The sequence below is a fragment of the Vicia villosa genome, linkage group LG7, assembly GCF_029867415.1.
Source record: "Vicia villosa cultivar HV-30 ecotype Madison, WI linkage group LG7, Vvil1.0, whole genome shotgun sequence".
In the NCBI taxonomy this organism is placed as follows: Eukaryota; Viridiplantae; Streptophyta; class Magnoliopsida; order Fabales; family Fabaceae; genus Vicia; species Vicia villosa.
Window position 1 is genome coordinate 136,800,869 of NC_081186.1, and position 16,411 is coordinate 136,817,279.

The window sequence follows — 16,411 nt, forward strand, 5'->3', positions numbered from 1 at the left end:
TCGATTTGAATCAGGTATGTTTCTCTTATTTCTTTGCGTCTACTCCACTTGCTCCCCCACCTTCGTTTCATCCGCTTCTGTGTTTCTGTTGCTATGCTTTCGTTGTTGTGTTGAACTGTGTGTGTGGTTGTTGTGTCCGTGTGAATCGTTGTTGATTTGGATATGGTGATGCGGTTTGTTGCTGAATGGAGGGTGAAGGTTGTTGTTGACGCTGATTTGAAAGTTTAAGTGGAGATTTGTGGTTCTACGTATGAAGGTTTGTGAGGATCGTTGGTTGAGTGTATAACGTGAGGTCAGAGTTACTCAGTGAGGGTGTTGTTCTCACTGTGGTTGTGGAGTGTTTTAACAGTGGTGGTTGAGAAAAGAAGATGATGAATGTTGTTAGTAGAGGTTTGATGGTTGTGTTTGGTGAGGAAGCTGAGTGAAAGGCGAGGTTAATACCAGTAAGGAGAATATGATTTTTTTTTGTTCGTTTTCCTCCCCCCTCTCTATTGAAGATGAATGGCCTGATTTATAGGAGAGGTGAAGTGAAATTGGGGGGAAAAAATTATTGAATTTTGAACTATTTTGATATGCTGCTGTATTGCTTTCTGGATGCAGGTTTGGTTATGACTATCTTGGTATAAGAATTGGAAAGTAATGGTGCAGGTTTTGGACCGTTTGGAGAGCAGCAAGAGGTGGACAGAGTTTTTGGACCTTTGTTCTTGCTTTGAAGGTGCAGAGGCGTGGGAAGAATGCAGAAGAAGAGGACAAAATCTTTTTTTTTGTTTTATGTAATATGGGTGGGCTTTGTAATTTGGGGGGCCTCTATCTTCTTTTTTTTAGTAGTATGTATGAAGAAAAAATAAATAAACAAAGGTAATTCTATTTTTGTAAGTGGAAAAATAAAAACTTATTTTTATGATAATCACAAAACTATTCAAAGCAAACTTAGTTACTAATTAAATACCAATCTTAATCAATATTCGAGTTTAGCAATTAGTTATTATTAGCAAAAAGATTATATTTAATTAGTAATTAACTAAAATAAAAAGGAAATTAAAAATTGAATAAGATGCAAATATGATCAAGACGACCTAAATGTGAAAGACCTATTAATGTAAAATGTGATACGTTAACGAGTGAAATAATTTCTCTCAAAACGCAAATGATTAAAAAGATCCATTTTATTTTGGATGTAGACGAATCGATCGATGCTAATGCAAATGAATCAGATGAAAAAGCTTAGGGCAAAATTAGGGGTATGACACTCATATTTAATATGAACCCTTAAATTTTCCATATTCGTTTCCTACAAGCTAGGGAATGAGATATTGGTTTTCTCGGGGTTGTTCCAATTATAGCTGATAGCAAACAGTTTACGATAGTAGCCGCTAACAAGGTCCTTCAATTGGTCAATGTCCTATATTCACTGACCTTCATTGTTTTTTAACATCTTAATTATGTTCCTTCTCCGTTTATTAATAGCCTTCAGATGAAAATATTTTGTGTTTCACTCACTATCCGTTAGCCACTAAGCACGAGAACATTGATAGCACATGATGTATTCTTTCTGGAGAATATTGTTGAGGTCCATTTATAACTTCTGCTCAAGACTTTTCAGCCCTGGCTCATAGTAGTTTCTTTGCAAACACCCTTGATTGCCATTAAGTCTCACTATTATTTCTTTCTTTTGTTCAATAACTTGATCAAAGCTATGTCATTTCCAACGTTTAATGTCTTCTCTAACATGAAGAATATTAGTAATCACACTACGATCATTTCTCCAAACTCCACTAATCATCTCCTTGTAACTAGCATCAGTAAGCTAATCACTTTCAAAATGAAAAGCATGAGGCCATAATTTCGTTGAGATATTTTATCGAACTAATTAACAAAGGGTGATGGTCTGAAAACTCTACTCTGGTTAACACTTTGATCTGAACATCTGGATAGTTAAAGCTCCATGCTTCATTACTCAAAAATCTATCGAGTCTCTCATAAATCAGTTGTCCCCCATGTAAAGTGCGACCCTTTCAAGTAAACTTTGGACCAATAACCTTCATGTCAATCAACTTGCACTCATTTATTCTATCATGAAAAATTATGCACTTACTCATGGAAGCTTGCACACCTCCTTTCTTCTCTACCTGGCTAGAAATATCATTGAAGTCACCTACTAGCAACCAATGATAACTTATTTTTCATCTTCATGTTCTTCAAATTGTGCCAAAGGCTCTTCCATATACTTGTATTTAGACTAGCATAGATTGTCGTAAACAACCCAACTTTACCATGTTGATCATTTACTTTCAAATGCATGTACTGGTGATCTTTACAACACAAGTGCACATTCAAGTAATTCTTCTTCCAAGCAACATCTATCCCAATTGAATCCCCTTGATTATCCATTGAAAGATTCTCATCAAAACCAAGGTTTTTGGACGTTCTATCAAGCTTAGCTAGGTCACATCTCGTATATAAGATAATAAACATATTAGGTTTATATAGGTCCAAATAATGTTTACTATACCAATAGAAAGCTTTACTCGCAGCACCTCTACAGTTCCACACAATAATTTTATTTTCAAAACTAATAATTAAAACTATAAGGATATATGGAACCACAACTCTATACTTCATCACTAAATAGTTAACAATTGAGTTTCCTCGACAGCTTCTATACTATCTGTGATTGCACTAGTATGCCTCTGGCTGTCCATAATCAACACTTCCCCTTCTACCCTTTCATCCATAGCATCATTAATCATATTTACTTTATGGCCCCCACTACTAGTAATGGTCCCACTACCTTCATCCCTTCCGTTTATTACCCCTTACTTTTGCCTTTGAATTCATGATTACCACGTGCTGCAAATCTTACACGCATAAAATTGCTAATAGTTACTCTTTTGGGCTTTCTCACTCGTGGACCATCTTTATTAGATTCCTCCTAATTATTCTCCACCATCCTATCACCAATTAAATTCTAATTTAAACCTTTGAATTGGTCTTGAATTCCTATCTTTTGATTGGCTTCCACACACGTATCATGCATGCTATCACCCTTTATCTCCTTATTAATCACCTTGCCTTTTTTGATCTCATTATTCATGTGTAAAGGAAACCAGAAAGTAGTCATTACTTAGGTCTATTATACTGATTACCCTTTTCTTCATCCACACCTTTTTTAATCGGATTTCAAGCGCCTTATAGCGATTCTTTCTTCCTAAAAATTTGACAATCACTTCTCTTCTCCATGGTTTACTAATCCTCCACTTTTCTTCCTCATAAATCATAAAGATTGGGCACTCATATCCACCTACCATGTTCTCCTCCACTTTTATCCCTTCAAGATCATTCAAAATCTGGTCCATCAAATTTCCTTCCAAGTCATTATCTAAATCACACACTATAGAATTTGACATGTTCTTATTGCCTATGACCATATCTTTGTAGGAAAATCTTTCTACCACCATTAAGTTATCCGCCAAGTTTTGTTTTTGGTACTCAATTAGATCATGGAACTCTTGTTGTCCCTGTTTGCATAACATGTCATATTTTACCTTTGCACAAGTTTCCTCCACTTGAATATCCTCGGTTGCGGTTCCAACATTTTTTCCTTTAACCCCTTTAGTACTTTGAGCTTTAAGGACTTCTTTCTCAAAGTTCATTTGGTTCTCAGCAACAAACCTTAGCAGAGGGTTGTTAAGCATACAGTCTATGGATAATGTAACAACCCGATTTTATTAGATATTTTATTTATTAGCTTATTTGTGTGTTTTATTAATTAATTGTTTATTTAATTATTATGTGGAATTACTAATTAATTGAAATATCTAATTATATGCATATTTGTGTTTTATGATATAATTAGGATATAATTAGGATATTAGTAGTATACTATGTATTGGGCCTAATTAATAATTGGATGGGTGGGTAATAACATAACTAAGCCCATTAAGAGAAATATAGTAAGAAGAGGAACACTAGGGTTTTAGAGATAACACAATTTGGGGAAAAGAAGAGAAGAGAAGAGAGGAGAAAGAACAAGAGAAGAGGAATTGTAGATTTCTTGAAGAGGGTGGATTTAAGAGTAGAGGTAAGGGTTTGAATACAAGTTCTTGTAGAATCTATGATTGGGTAATGTTTGTGTTGTGTGAATCTCTTCATTCTTTGCTATTTCATGAGAAATGTATGAACCCTAATTTATATGCTATTTCTATGGATTTACATGATTAAACATGATTTTGATGATATATGTTGTTCAATAATGATTAATACTGGTTGTATTTGATGTTTATTGATGTTTGGGAGTGATTTGGAGTGGTGGGTGTGTGATTTCGCAGTTCTGTATGTTGCTGAGTTTTTCTGCATAATCGCACGGCCGCTAAGCAGGGACTCTAGCTACTAAGCGGAGCTGCGAAGACTGAAGTTACTGTAAAGCCCGCTTAATGGCCGCTGAGCGGACCCTGCTGTAGGCAGAATTTTCCAAACTTTAAAATATCATAACTTTTGATCCGTAACTCCTTTTTAGGTGCCGTTTGAAGCATATTGAAGCCTAAATAATTGTCTATATGATAGAATAGAATGGATTGAAGCTTGTTTGATTAATTATGATGATAATTGGGAATAAAATGTAATTATATGTGTGTGTTATGGATGGATTGTGTATGATCAATGTTCATGGATGTATTATGTGATATGATAACCGTGAATTATGTGAGTAGTTGCTAAAGGCTAGTTGATGTGGAATGGTTTAAATTTGATGTTAATATATGGATAACATGTGATTACTTATGTGTGCATTATGAATTAATGACTTGTGGTTAATATTCATAGATGTGTTAAGTGATGTGATATCCATGATATGTTGGAATGAATATATATTTATATGTACTATTTGAATGTATCTTGTTGATAATGATCATTTGAATGTGTATGTATCAAGATGTGGATTGAATAAATGATAATGCTAGACTTGAATACATGTGATTGATTGATGCGTGTTAGTTGATGCATTGTTTGGAAGAGAAGTCATGTTGTGTAATGGTGTGCAAAGTTGTAAAGATGTGATTGTGTAGTTTAAGAGATAGAGAGATCGTCTTAAATGCATGAGTCTTGTTTTGTTGCACACGTACACAAGCATGAGTCATTGAAAGTGGCAATGTCGGGTAATCTCGCGAAGATTATTTGCTTGTCCCAAATCTAACGCCGAATGGGATTTGAAAGCTTAACGCCGTATGGAGCTTTGAGGTGGTTATCTAGTCTATAGAGGAAAGACAATCGGCATGACCGGAAATGATAACGGATGGGATCCACATGCATATCGCATTGAGTCACACATGAGTCGCACGTGTCGGTGTGAAATGTTATTGTTTGTGTGATTTATGTGATATGAATTGTGTGGAATGATGTTGATAGATATATATATGTGGATTTGGTGATTCATTTGATATGAATTGTTGTTGTGTTATGAATGTGACATATGTGATTTGGAATATATGCGATATAGATTTGAATTTATATGTATTAACGATATATGTATATATATATATATATGTGGATATGTGAATCATGTTTGATCACTTAGAATTGAATGAGCTATGTTGTATGACATGAACATGTGAATCTTGATTAATTGCATATGATGCATGTTTATGGGAAAAGTGATGAATTCTTGAATTGTATTCTTATTGTATTTTACATTTCCCAATATTATGTTTTCTATAAGAAGTTGAATTCTCACCCTTCTGTTTGAATGTTATCCTTTGTTGGTAACGTGCAGGTTTCGTGGATAGTGATGCTTCGAAGGAGTCTTAGCGTCGAGATCTCTAGTAGGGTGTCGTGACTAAGTAGTCACTTGTGCTCTGGTTATATTTAACACACGGGAGTTGGGTTTTATGTTTTTATGACTCGATATTATGAGATATTTGTTTACTCATATTGTATTCGTATTTGATTATGTTATTTTGGTTAATGAGAGGTCTTGAGCCAAGATGTTGAGACATGGTGGATGATGTATGGGAATCATCCTATTTTTTTACCATTTATATGATGAGATGATTATTCCGTTGTGGTTTTGCATGTTGTTTTAAATCCCGTGTTATTTGGAAATGACCATTGCATGTTTAAAGATAAAATATTTGTTATATTTTGAAATGTGTGTAACGCCCTCGTGAGATGCATGCTTCTTTACTCTGATTTATGCAAATATATGCCTTATTTGTTTAGTATTGAATTAGGGGTGTTACATAGTGGTATCAGAGCACGGTCGGTCAGTTGGCAGGTCATTTATGTCTTTTATCCTATTGTATTTGATTCGTGTATCTGACACGATCGATACTGTTTTGTCTGGTTGTTTGGTTGTTTAGGACGATGGTTGCAGGAAGGAATGTTGACATTAATGTTGAGGCAATGATGAGGTGGACTGGTGCGATTGGACAAGCGCCGCAAGAGAATGTCGGTTATGGAGGAAAGGATGAGTTCCGTGCTTTTGGAGACTTTCAAAGGTGCAACCCGCCAATCTTTGAAGGAGGGTATGGACCGGACGAAGCGCACGCATGGATGAGAGAAATTGAGAAGATCTTTCAAGTCGTGAGTTGTACTGATGTACAGAAGGTACAGTTTGGTACTCACATGCTGACAAAAGAAACTGACGTTTGGTGGAGTAATACTGTGCGGAGATTTGAAATAGAAGGTATTGAAGTTACTTGGACTCTTTTCCATGATGCATTTTTGGGAAACTATTTTTCAGAAGATGTGCGTGGAAAGAAAGAAGTGAGGTTTCTACAGTTGAAACGAGGAGGAGAACAGTTCCGTGAGAAATCGTATGATGACATGAGGGAACAATCTGGTCTTGGCAAGAAGCCAAGTGGGGGAGGAGCTTCTACTCCGATTAAGTGCTATAGGTGTGGCGAGACGGGGCACAAAGCTGTTGATTGTGGAGTTGGTTCGAGTAGGATTTGCTACAGTTGTGGTGAGCAAGGACACAATTGTGCCATGTGCGATAATCCAAAGAAGGATCAAGCGAAAGAAAAAGTGTTTGCGTTGTCTGGTACTGAGACTACTTATAAGGATAATTAATCTGAGATACGTGCTTTATTATTGATAATGGTGCAACGCATTATTTTATTCTTTGGATTGTGCTATAAGATTGGATCATGTTTTATCTGTTATACATGGAAGTGTGGTTATTAATACAACTGCTGTGACTTTATTTCTACTTCTTTTACGTGTTTGAATTATCCGTTGAGCATCTTTGGTAGATATTTTGAGAATTCAATTAGGTTGTTTTCCGTTAGACCAAGTTGATGAATTTTGGTATAAGTTGTTTGGAGTTGAAGCAAGTAATAGTAATCTTAAGAGGAATTTTGGATCTTGGTGTTTTGAGTAATTTGGAGTGCGAGTTCTGAAGGAACACTATTATGGTTTAGTAACGATGTTTTATGTTTCATTATGATTGTCGACTGTCTATCGACAAATTGAGGACTTGATCACCCTTAATCTATTGTTGATAGAAGACGAGATCGTATTGGACAAGATAAACTTCTCTTACTAACTTGGTACTGTGTAAAACGACTAAGGAGAAGTTGAAGAGTCGAATTGAGGAGTTGTTGAGAAGAGTTTCAATTATCTAAGTGTATGGTCGTAGAGTTACACTTGTTTTGTCGAGTAAGAAGAAAGAATGTCCTATGAGGTAATGTTTTGAAGATGCTTTGATTCTAAGAGTGACGATGAACATACTGAACATTAAGGATTGTATAATGGATGTTGAAAGAGAATAAGTTTGTGCGAAGCCTTCTAAATGCGAGTTTTGGTTGGAAGATGTGAATTTTCTGGGATATGAGATTCGAGATGAAGTGAGTTGATGCAGATATCGACAAGTGGTAGTTTATACTTCAAGGTAATTTTAAGTCCATGAGAAGAATTATTCGATGTATGTATTGGAGTTGTTTACCGTTGTGTTTGTTTGGAACATAAGAGGCATTATTGTTTGAATCGAGAATTGAGGCGCGTAGTGACTACAAGGGTTAAGAATGAGGTAAAAAAAAGATGGTTAGATTCTTGAGAGATTAGGATTTTGGTTTGAATTACCATCTTGGAAAAGCGAATGATGTAGCCGATGTATTGAGTAGGAAATCATTGCGTATGTCTATGTTGATGATTCAAGAATTGGAATTGTTGGAACAATCTAGAGAGTTGAGTTTGGTTATGAAACGACGTCTTCTTGCATTAAGCTTAGTATGATGAAGTCTATGTTTGGTGTTCTTAACGAGATTAGAGAGAGTCAGAAATTGGATTGCAATTGGTTGACGAGATGACATTGATTAACCAAGTTAAAGGTGGTGATTTTCGGATTGACGAGAATGGTGTTATGAGATGTCGTGATCGAGTTTGTATTCCGGATGTTATGGATTTGAGAAAGAGAATTCTTGAGGAAGGGCATAGAAGTGGTTTGAGTATTCATCCCGATGCTACTAAGATGTAACAAGATTTGAGGAAAATGTTTAGTGGTAAAGTATGAAGAGGGATATAGCGGAATTGTGTATTTGAGTTGGATTTGTCAGAAACCGTTTAGTTGGTACAACCGTTATCTATTCCCGAGTGGAAGTGTGATCGTATTTCTACGGATTTTGTTTCGGGTTTGCCGAGAACGTCGAGTAATTGTGAGGCAATTTGGGTCATTGTGGATAGATGGACAAAATGTGCTCATTTTATTTCGATAAGGATGGATTATTTGGTGGAAAGACTTGCTAAGTTATACATCGAGAGGATTGTGAGTTGTATGGTATTATGTCGAGTATTATTTTGGATCGAGATCCGAAGTTTTCTTCCAGGTTTTGAGGAGGTTTGCAGAGTGATTTGAGATTAGAAGAGAGGATACTTAAAGGTTGAATGAAAGATTTGTACTTGGGGTTAGTGCTTAAAGAGAATTTTCGAGGACGAAAATCTTTAAGTGGGGGAGAGTTGTAACAGCCCGATTTTATTAGATATTTTATTTATTAGCTTATTTGTGTGTTTTATTAATTAATTGTTTATTTAATTATTATGTGGAATTACTAATTAATTGAAATATCTAATTATATTCATATTTGTGTTTTATGATATAATTAGGATATAATTAGGATATTAGTAGTATACTATGTATTGGGCCTAATTAATAATTGGATGGGTGGGTAATAACATAACTAAGCCCATTAAGAGAAATATAGTAAGAAGAGGAAAACTAGGGTTTTAGAGATAACACAATTTGGGGAAAAGAAGAGAAGAGAAGAGAGGATAAAGAACAAGAGAAGAGGAATTGTAGATTTCTTGAAGAGGGTGGATTTAAGAGTAGAGGTAAGGGTTTGAATACAAGTTCTTGTAGAATCTACGATTGGGTAATGTTTGTGTTGTGTGAATCTCTTCATTCTTTGCTATTTCATGAGAAATGTATGAACCCTAATTTCTATGCTATTTCTATGGATTTACATGATTAAACATGATTTTGATGATATATGTTGTTCAATAATGATGAATACTGGTTGTATTTGATGTTTATTGATGTTTGGAAGTGATTTGGAGTGGTGGGTGTGTGATTTCGCAGTTCTGTATGTTGCTGAGTTTTTCTGCATAATCGCACGGCCGCTAAGCAGGGACTCTGGCCGCTAAGCGGAGCTGCGAAGACTGAAGTTACTGTAAAGCCCGCTTAATGGCCGCTGAGCGGACCCTGCTGTAGGCAGAATTTTCCAAACTTTAAAATATCATAACTTTTGATCCGTAACTCCTTTTTAGGTGTCGTTTGAAGCATATTGAAGCCTAAATAATTGTCTATATGATAGAATAGAATGGATTGAAGCTTGTTTGATTAATTATGATGATAATTGGGAATAAAATGTAATTATATGTGTGTGTTATGGATGGATTGTGTATGATCAATGTTCATGGATGTATTATGTGATATGATAACCGTGAATTATGTGAGTAGTTGCTAAAGGCTAGTTGATGTGGAATGGTTTAAATTTGATGTTAATATATGGATAACATGTGATTACTTATGTGTGCATTATGAATTAATGACTTGTGGTTAATATTCATAGATGTGTTAAGTGATGTGATATCCATGATATGTTGGAATGAATATATATTTATATGTACTATTTGAATGTATCTTGTTGATAATGATCATTTGAATGTGTATGTATCAAGATGTGGATTGAATAAATGATAATGCTAGACTTGAATACATGTGATTGATTGATGCGTGTTAGTTGATGCATTGTTTGGAAGAGAAGTCATGTTGTGTAATGGTGTGCAAAGTTGTAAATATGCGATTGTGTAGTTTAAGAGATAGAGAGATCGTCTTAAATGCATGAGTCTTGTTTTGTTGCACACGTACACAAGCATGAGTCATTGAAAGTGGCAATGTCGGGTAATCTCGCGAAGATTATTTGCTTGTCCCAAATCTAACGCCGAATGGGATTTGAAAGCTTAACGCCGTATGGAGCTTTGAGGTGGTTATCTAGTCTATAGAGGAAAGACAATCGGCATGACCGGAAATGATAACGAATGGGATCCACATGCATATCGCATTGAGTCACACTTGAGTCGCACGTGTCGGTGTGAAATGTTATTCTTGGTGTGATTTATGTGATATGAATTGTGTGGAATGATGTTGATAGATATATATGTGGATTTGGTGATTCATTTGATATGAATTGTTGTTGTGTTATGAATGTGACATATGTGATTTGGAATATATGTGATATAGATTTGAATTTATATGTATTAACGATATATGTATATATATATATATATATATATATATATATATATATATGTGGATATGTGAATCATGTTTGATCACTTAGAATTGAATGAGCTATGTTGTATGACATGAACATGTGAATCTTGATTAATTGCATATGATGCATGTTTATGGGAAAAGTGATGAATTCTTGAATTGTATTCTTATTGTATTTTACATTTCCCAATATTATGTTTTCTATAAGAAGTTGAATTCTCACCCTTCTGTTTGAATGTTATCCTTTGTTGGTAACGTACAGGTTTCGTGGATAGTGATGCTTCGAAGGAGTCTTAGCGTCGAGATTTAGATCTCTAGTAGGGTGTCGTGACTAAGTAGTCACTTGTGCTCTGGTCATATGTAACACACGGGAGTTGGGTTTTATTTTTTTATGACTCGATATTATGAGATATTTGTTTACTCATATTGTATTCGTATTTGATTATGTTATTTTGGTTAATGAGAGGTCTTGAGCCAAGATGTTGAGACATGGTGGATGATGTATGGGAATCATCCTATTTTTTTACCATTTATATGATGAGATGATTATTTCGCTGTGGTTTTGCATGTTGTTTTAAATCCCGTGTTATTTGGAAATGACCATTGCATGTTTAAAGATAAAATATTTGTTATATTTTGAAATGTGTGTAACGCCCTCGTGAGATGCATGCTTCTTTACTCTGATTTATGCAAATATATGCCTTATTTGTTTAGTATTGAATTGGGGGTGTTACAAATAACCTATAATGTTGTTAAAAAAGTTTTATTGAATGTAAATATTTAGTCAAATTGAGTTACAAACAATTTAAGGAAATAAATTAAAATTAATTATTAAAAAGTAAAAAATTTAAAATGTATTATTTTTCTCAGATATTTAAATTCATTCAATGTTATTTTTTCAGTCAAATGTTCATGTATGTTGCACAATTTAATAAAATCAAACCAACCTTAAATTAAACTATGTTTATGAAATATATCATGTAAATATTATTTGAGATATAATAAGCAATAAAACACGAACCATAAAACAATAAAATTATGGCTTTTGAATGCCTTTTCGTAATTATATACAACCTTGCTCGAAATAAATATTATTAATTATTCACTTTGTTAGTAGAATAATAATAATAATAATAATAATAATAATAATAATAATAATAATAATAATAATAATAAACAATTCTTACATTCATAGATCAATCACTAAAGCCAGAACTGACTTATTACAGGCTCAGATGGCACTGTGCGAAGATAGAATGAATGCTACAAAAATTGAGGATGTTAAACTGTGTACTGAGGAGCTGATTCGCTGGCAGGAGATAAACCTCCAGATTTTGAGGCAAAAGGCAAAAATTGACTGGCTGAGAGAAGGGGACTCCAACACTGCGTTTTTTAATGCTGCAATTAAAACAAAAAATCAATGCTCCAACCTCAGTATCCTCTATAAAGACGATGGCTCTCCTATCGCCCATCAGGATGCTATGTCTAAGGAGGTTTGTGAATATTACATGACTCTCATGGGGACTAAAGAGACAAATATAATGAAGATTGACGTTACTGCCATGCGTAAGGGCCCTCAACTTTCTATGTCTCAAAGAGCCAGCTTGATTGCACCAGTCACAGTTGAGGAAATTAGAGCAAGTCTGAATGGTATTGGGGATCTAAAGAGTCCTGGAATTGATGGATATGGCTCCAAATTCTTCAAGGCTAGCTGGACTACTATTGATTCTGATCTGGTGGAGGCAGTGAAGGAATTTTTTGAGCGAAATGTGCTTTTCAAAGCTTTCAATGAGACAGTTGTTACCTTGATCCCTAAGCACAATGCAGCCAAGACTATTAGAGATTTCAGACCTATTGCTGGATGTTCCACCTTCTACAAAGTGATCTCTAAAATTCTTACTGCTAGGCCTGGTTCTGTCTTAAATACTATCATTGGTAGGTCCCAAGCAGCTTTTGTTCCGGGACAAAACATACATAACCACACTCTTCTTGCAGCTGAGTTGATTAGAGGATATAGTAGGAAGCAGGGTACTCCTCGTTGAATGATTCAATTGGACCTACAGAAGGCTTACGATATGGTTGATTGGGGGCTCTTGAAAGCATCCTACAAGAGATTGGTGTGCCTAGACAGTTTGTGGACTGGATCATGACAACTGTGACCACACTCTCTTACAGATTCAAGATAAATGGTTCCTATACTGATAGCATGGCAGCAAAAAGGGGGATAAGGCAAGGGGATCCCCTGTCCCCTCTCCTTTTTGTCATAACCATGGAATATCTTAACAGATTGCTTTGTCAAATGCAGGATAATCCCAAGTTTCATTATCATTCTAAATGTAAGAGGATTAAGCTCACTAATCTCATATTTGCTGATGACTTACTCTTGTTTGCTAGGGGTGATCAGGGGTCTGTAGAGCTACTGCAACATACTCTCCACACCTTCCTTGTATCCACGGGATTGAAAGTAAATCCTTCAAAAAGTTGCATCTATTTTGGTGGTGTCCCCAGTAGTGTTAAAGATGCTATCCTCCACATGACCTCCTACAAGGAAGGATCCCTCCCTTTTAAATATTTGGGGGTGCCAATCACTAGCAGAAATTTGAACGTGATTCATTACATGCCGTTGCTGGACAAATTGCTTAGTAGGATCAACCATTGGACGTCTAAGCTCTTGAGTTATGCGGGAAGATTGCAACTCATCAAGAGTGTGCTGAATGCTATTTCTTCCTATTGGATGCAGTGTTTTGCCTTCCCCAAAATTGTTCTGAAAAAAATTGAATCTCTATGTAGGACTTTTCTTTGGACAGGAAGTGGAGCTACTAGTAGAAAGAGCCCAATTGCCTGGGAGAGTATTTGTAAACCAAATATTAAAGGAGGCCTTGGTACGGTGAATTTGGTGGCGTGGAACTGTATGTTTCTTATGAAACTATTGTGGAACATCAATGCTAAAGTGGATAGTCTCTGGGTACAGTGGGTTCATGCTTACTATCTCAAACATGATAGTGTGATGGTAAGGGCTCCTAAACAAACTGACTCAGCAATCTTCAAAGCTATCTTGCAACAACGTGATCGAGTGCAGCAGCATAATGAGGGGCAGAACTTGCTGCAAGACAATCGGTTTAATGGGAGGAAGTTTTACAAATTGATGCAAACTGACTGTCCTGATGTGAGCTGGGCCAATTTGGTGATTCATAATAGAGCAAGGTCCAGAGCAGTGTTCACTTTGTGGATGCTTTGCCACCGGAAACTTCCAACCCGTATGCGCTTACATCGTTGGGGATTGGTTCATTCTACTGTTTGTGTCTTCTGTGATCAGGATGAGACCATTGACCACCTCTTCTTCTCCTGTGAAACAACTAAGAGAATTTGGAGGAGTGTTCTCAATTGGCTGCACATACAACATGATCCTGATTGTTGGGAGCATGAGGTGCTTTGCCTTTTGGTGCACTATCGGGGCAAAGGATGGAGAGCAGATTTGACTTGCATGGCCTTAGCTGAGACCGTGTATGCGGTTTGGCGTTTCCGTAATGATAAATGTTTTGGTCATATTGTACAGAGCAAAGATATAGAGGGTGATATTATTAACGGTATAGTTTATAGAGGGTGGACTAGTCCTAAGCTTAGACCACACATAGCTAATTTGCTAATTCCCTAGGTGTTTTTTTGTGTAGTTTGTCGTTTTGAGGGCTGGATCCAAGCGATCGCCTTGTATTACTGTGTTTTTGAATTAATACAACCTTTGATTCAAAAATAATAATAATAATAATAATAATAATAATAGTAATAATAATAATAATAATAATTAAGAGTAATTGGTAAAGATAAAAGTGAGAAATAAAATTATTATTTTTTTGCAATATTCCATTCATTAGAAAAAACTATCAAGTCAATATTATTTAGGGGTCAATTCTAAAAAAGATCTTCTTAATTAGAACAAGCTCTTTAGGTTAGACCTAACTAATAACTCACACGTTGGTAATCAAAATATTTAGAGATATACGCGTTTAAAAATACCACTTTAATCGATAATCCAAATCAAACTAAACGTTAAGAAATCAATTTTTTTAGTTTGGTTCAAAAAGCGAACTGTACCAATGAAAATTGAGGTTGTTTGGTTTAGTTTTTGATTTTAATGTTTAAGAACCATCAAATCGATGACTATAATTACCTACATGATTTGAATTATATATGTGTAACTTGTCATTACATTGATGAGGTGTGGAACTTGAAAAATGAAATATAGTGTTTTAATTAGATTTCGAATCTTAACGGAAAATAATTTGTTGAAATTAGAGGCATGCTTGAAACAATAGAGGATTAAAAAGTTTCATAGTGAAATAATGTTATAAAGCAATAGAAATCATGTCACTACTTTGTATGGATTAAATATAACTTTTAAGTTGTTTGAAAAGTAAAGGATGAGATATATTATATAAAATCTATTATTTAAAATAATACAAGAAAATAAACCAAAATACATGATAATGAATAATAGACATATAAATACAATGTTTGAAAAATAAAGCTCTCTAAACCTATTAATTGAACCAAACCAACCCAAACCAAACCAAACCGGTTAGATTGGTTCGATTTCATTATTGAAAAACACTAAAAACAGAACCAAACTAAAACAATAGAAATATCATCGATTCAGATATATTTTTGACCAAAATCCAGTCCAAACCGAATCATTTATGCCCCTAAAAATATTGTCTTCATCATCAGAGCATTGTCTTTCCCATGCTCCTCATATGGGATTATAATCTGATTTCTCAGTAGTAGGTGAATGACTCCCTATAAGTCCAATATCTTGATGATTTTCTTTTGATTGACATAGATGAACCTGAGCATTGCTACATTTTGGAAGATCAAACTGTGACATCACCGTACTAGTAGAATCAGAGTTTCTAGTCTTTGGAAAAGATCCATATTTTTTAACACCGAATCTCTTCTTTGATGACTTGTTATGAGGAGAACAATCCACATTGGGTTTTGGATGGTTGTGCTCTCCTATGCATGTCACAATATAAATATTCTCTTTGTTTGGTTTTTTTCTACGTGTTTTTTCGCCAAACATTGTTTAAAAATGCTACATTTACAATAGTCCCTGCCAAATCATTAATACATTATTTCATGTATCAAACACCACAAAGTTGTAAAATTTTAACAACTAAAACTATATAAATGTATATAAGTATATTTCTCAAATCAACTGCGGCTAACTCTAAATCATACGTCGAGTAATTCTTCCAAAATGATGTTATGAGAGACTAAACCTAATCTCACTTACTATCTATAAGTTCTCTATTTTTAGGATTGGCTTAACTTTTGTAAAACAAATAATAGCAGCAATAATGTAATGTGGAATATGATGTAGAAATTTGCTAAGAAGAACAAGAACAGCAAGAAGTCCTATCAGAATGTTGGAACATGTTATGTTGAACTATTTCAACAGCTGAAATAACATGTCTTATGAGATGTCATGACATCGCACCTGCGCTAAAGTGGATAAGTTAAATCTGTTAGGATTTAACGATTGCAGTATATTCAGGGATATGATGCAAGATATGAAAAGGAATATTGTGCAATCTTAGTGGTGTAGATTTGAAGGTTTAAAGGTTAGAAGAATTAAGTCGAAAGATTAAA

The 16,411-nt window shown here is 34.9% G+C and overlaps 1 protein-coding gene across 1 annotated transcript; it reads left to right on the forward strand.

Moving 5' to 3' along the window:
• The first annotated feature begins 12,911 nt into the window (after positions 1 to 12,911).
• On the forward strand, positions 12,912 to 14,420 carry LOC131620243 (uncharacterized). The gene has a single exon (XM_058891243.1). The coding sequence runs from the start codon at positions 12,912 to 12,914 to the stop codon at positions 14,418 to 14,420; it is 1,509 nt and encodes a 502-aa protein (XP_058747226.1).
• Positions 14,421 to 16,411: the final 1,991 nt, after the last annotated feature.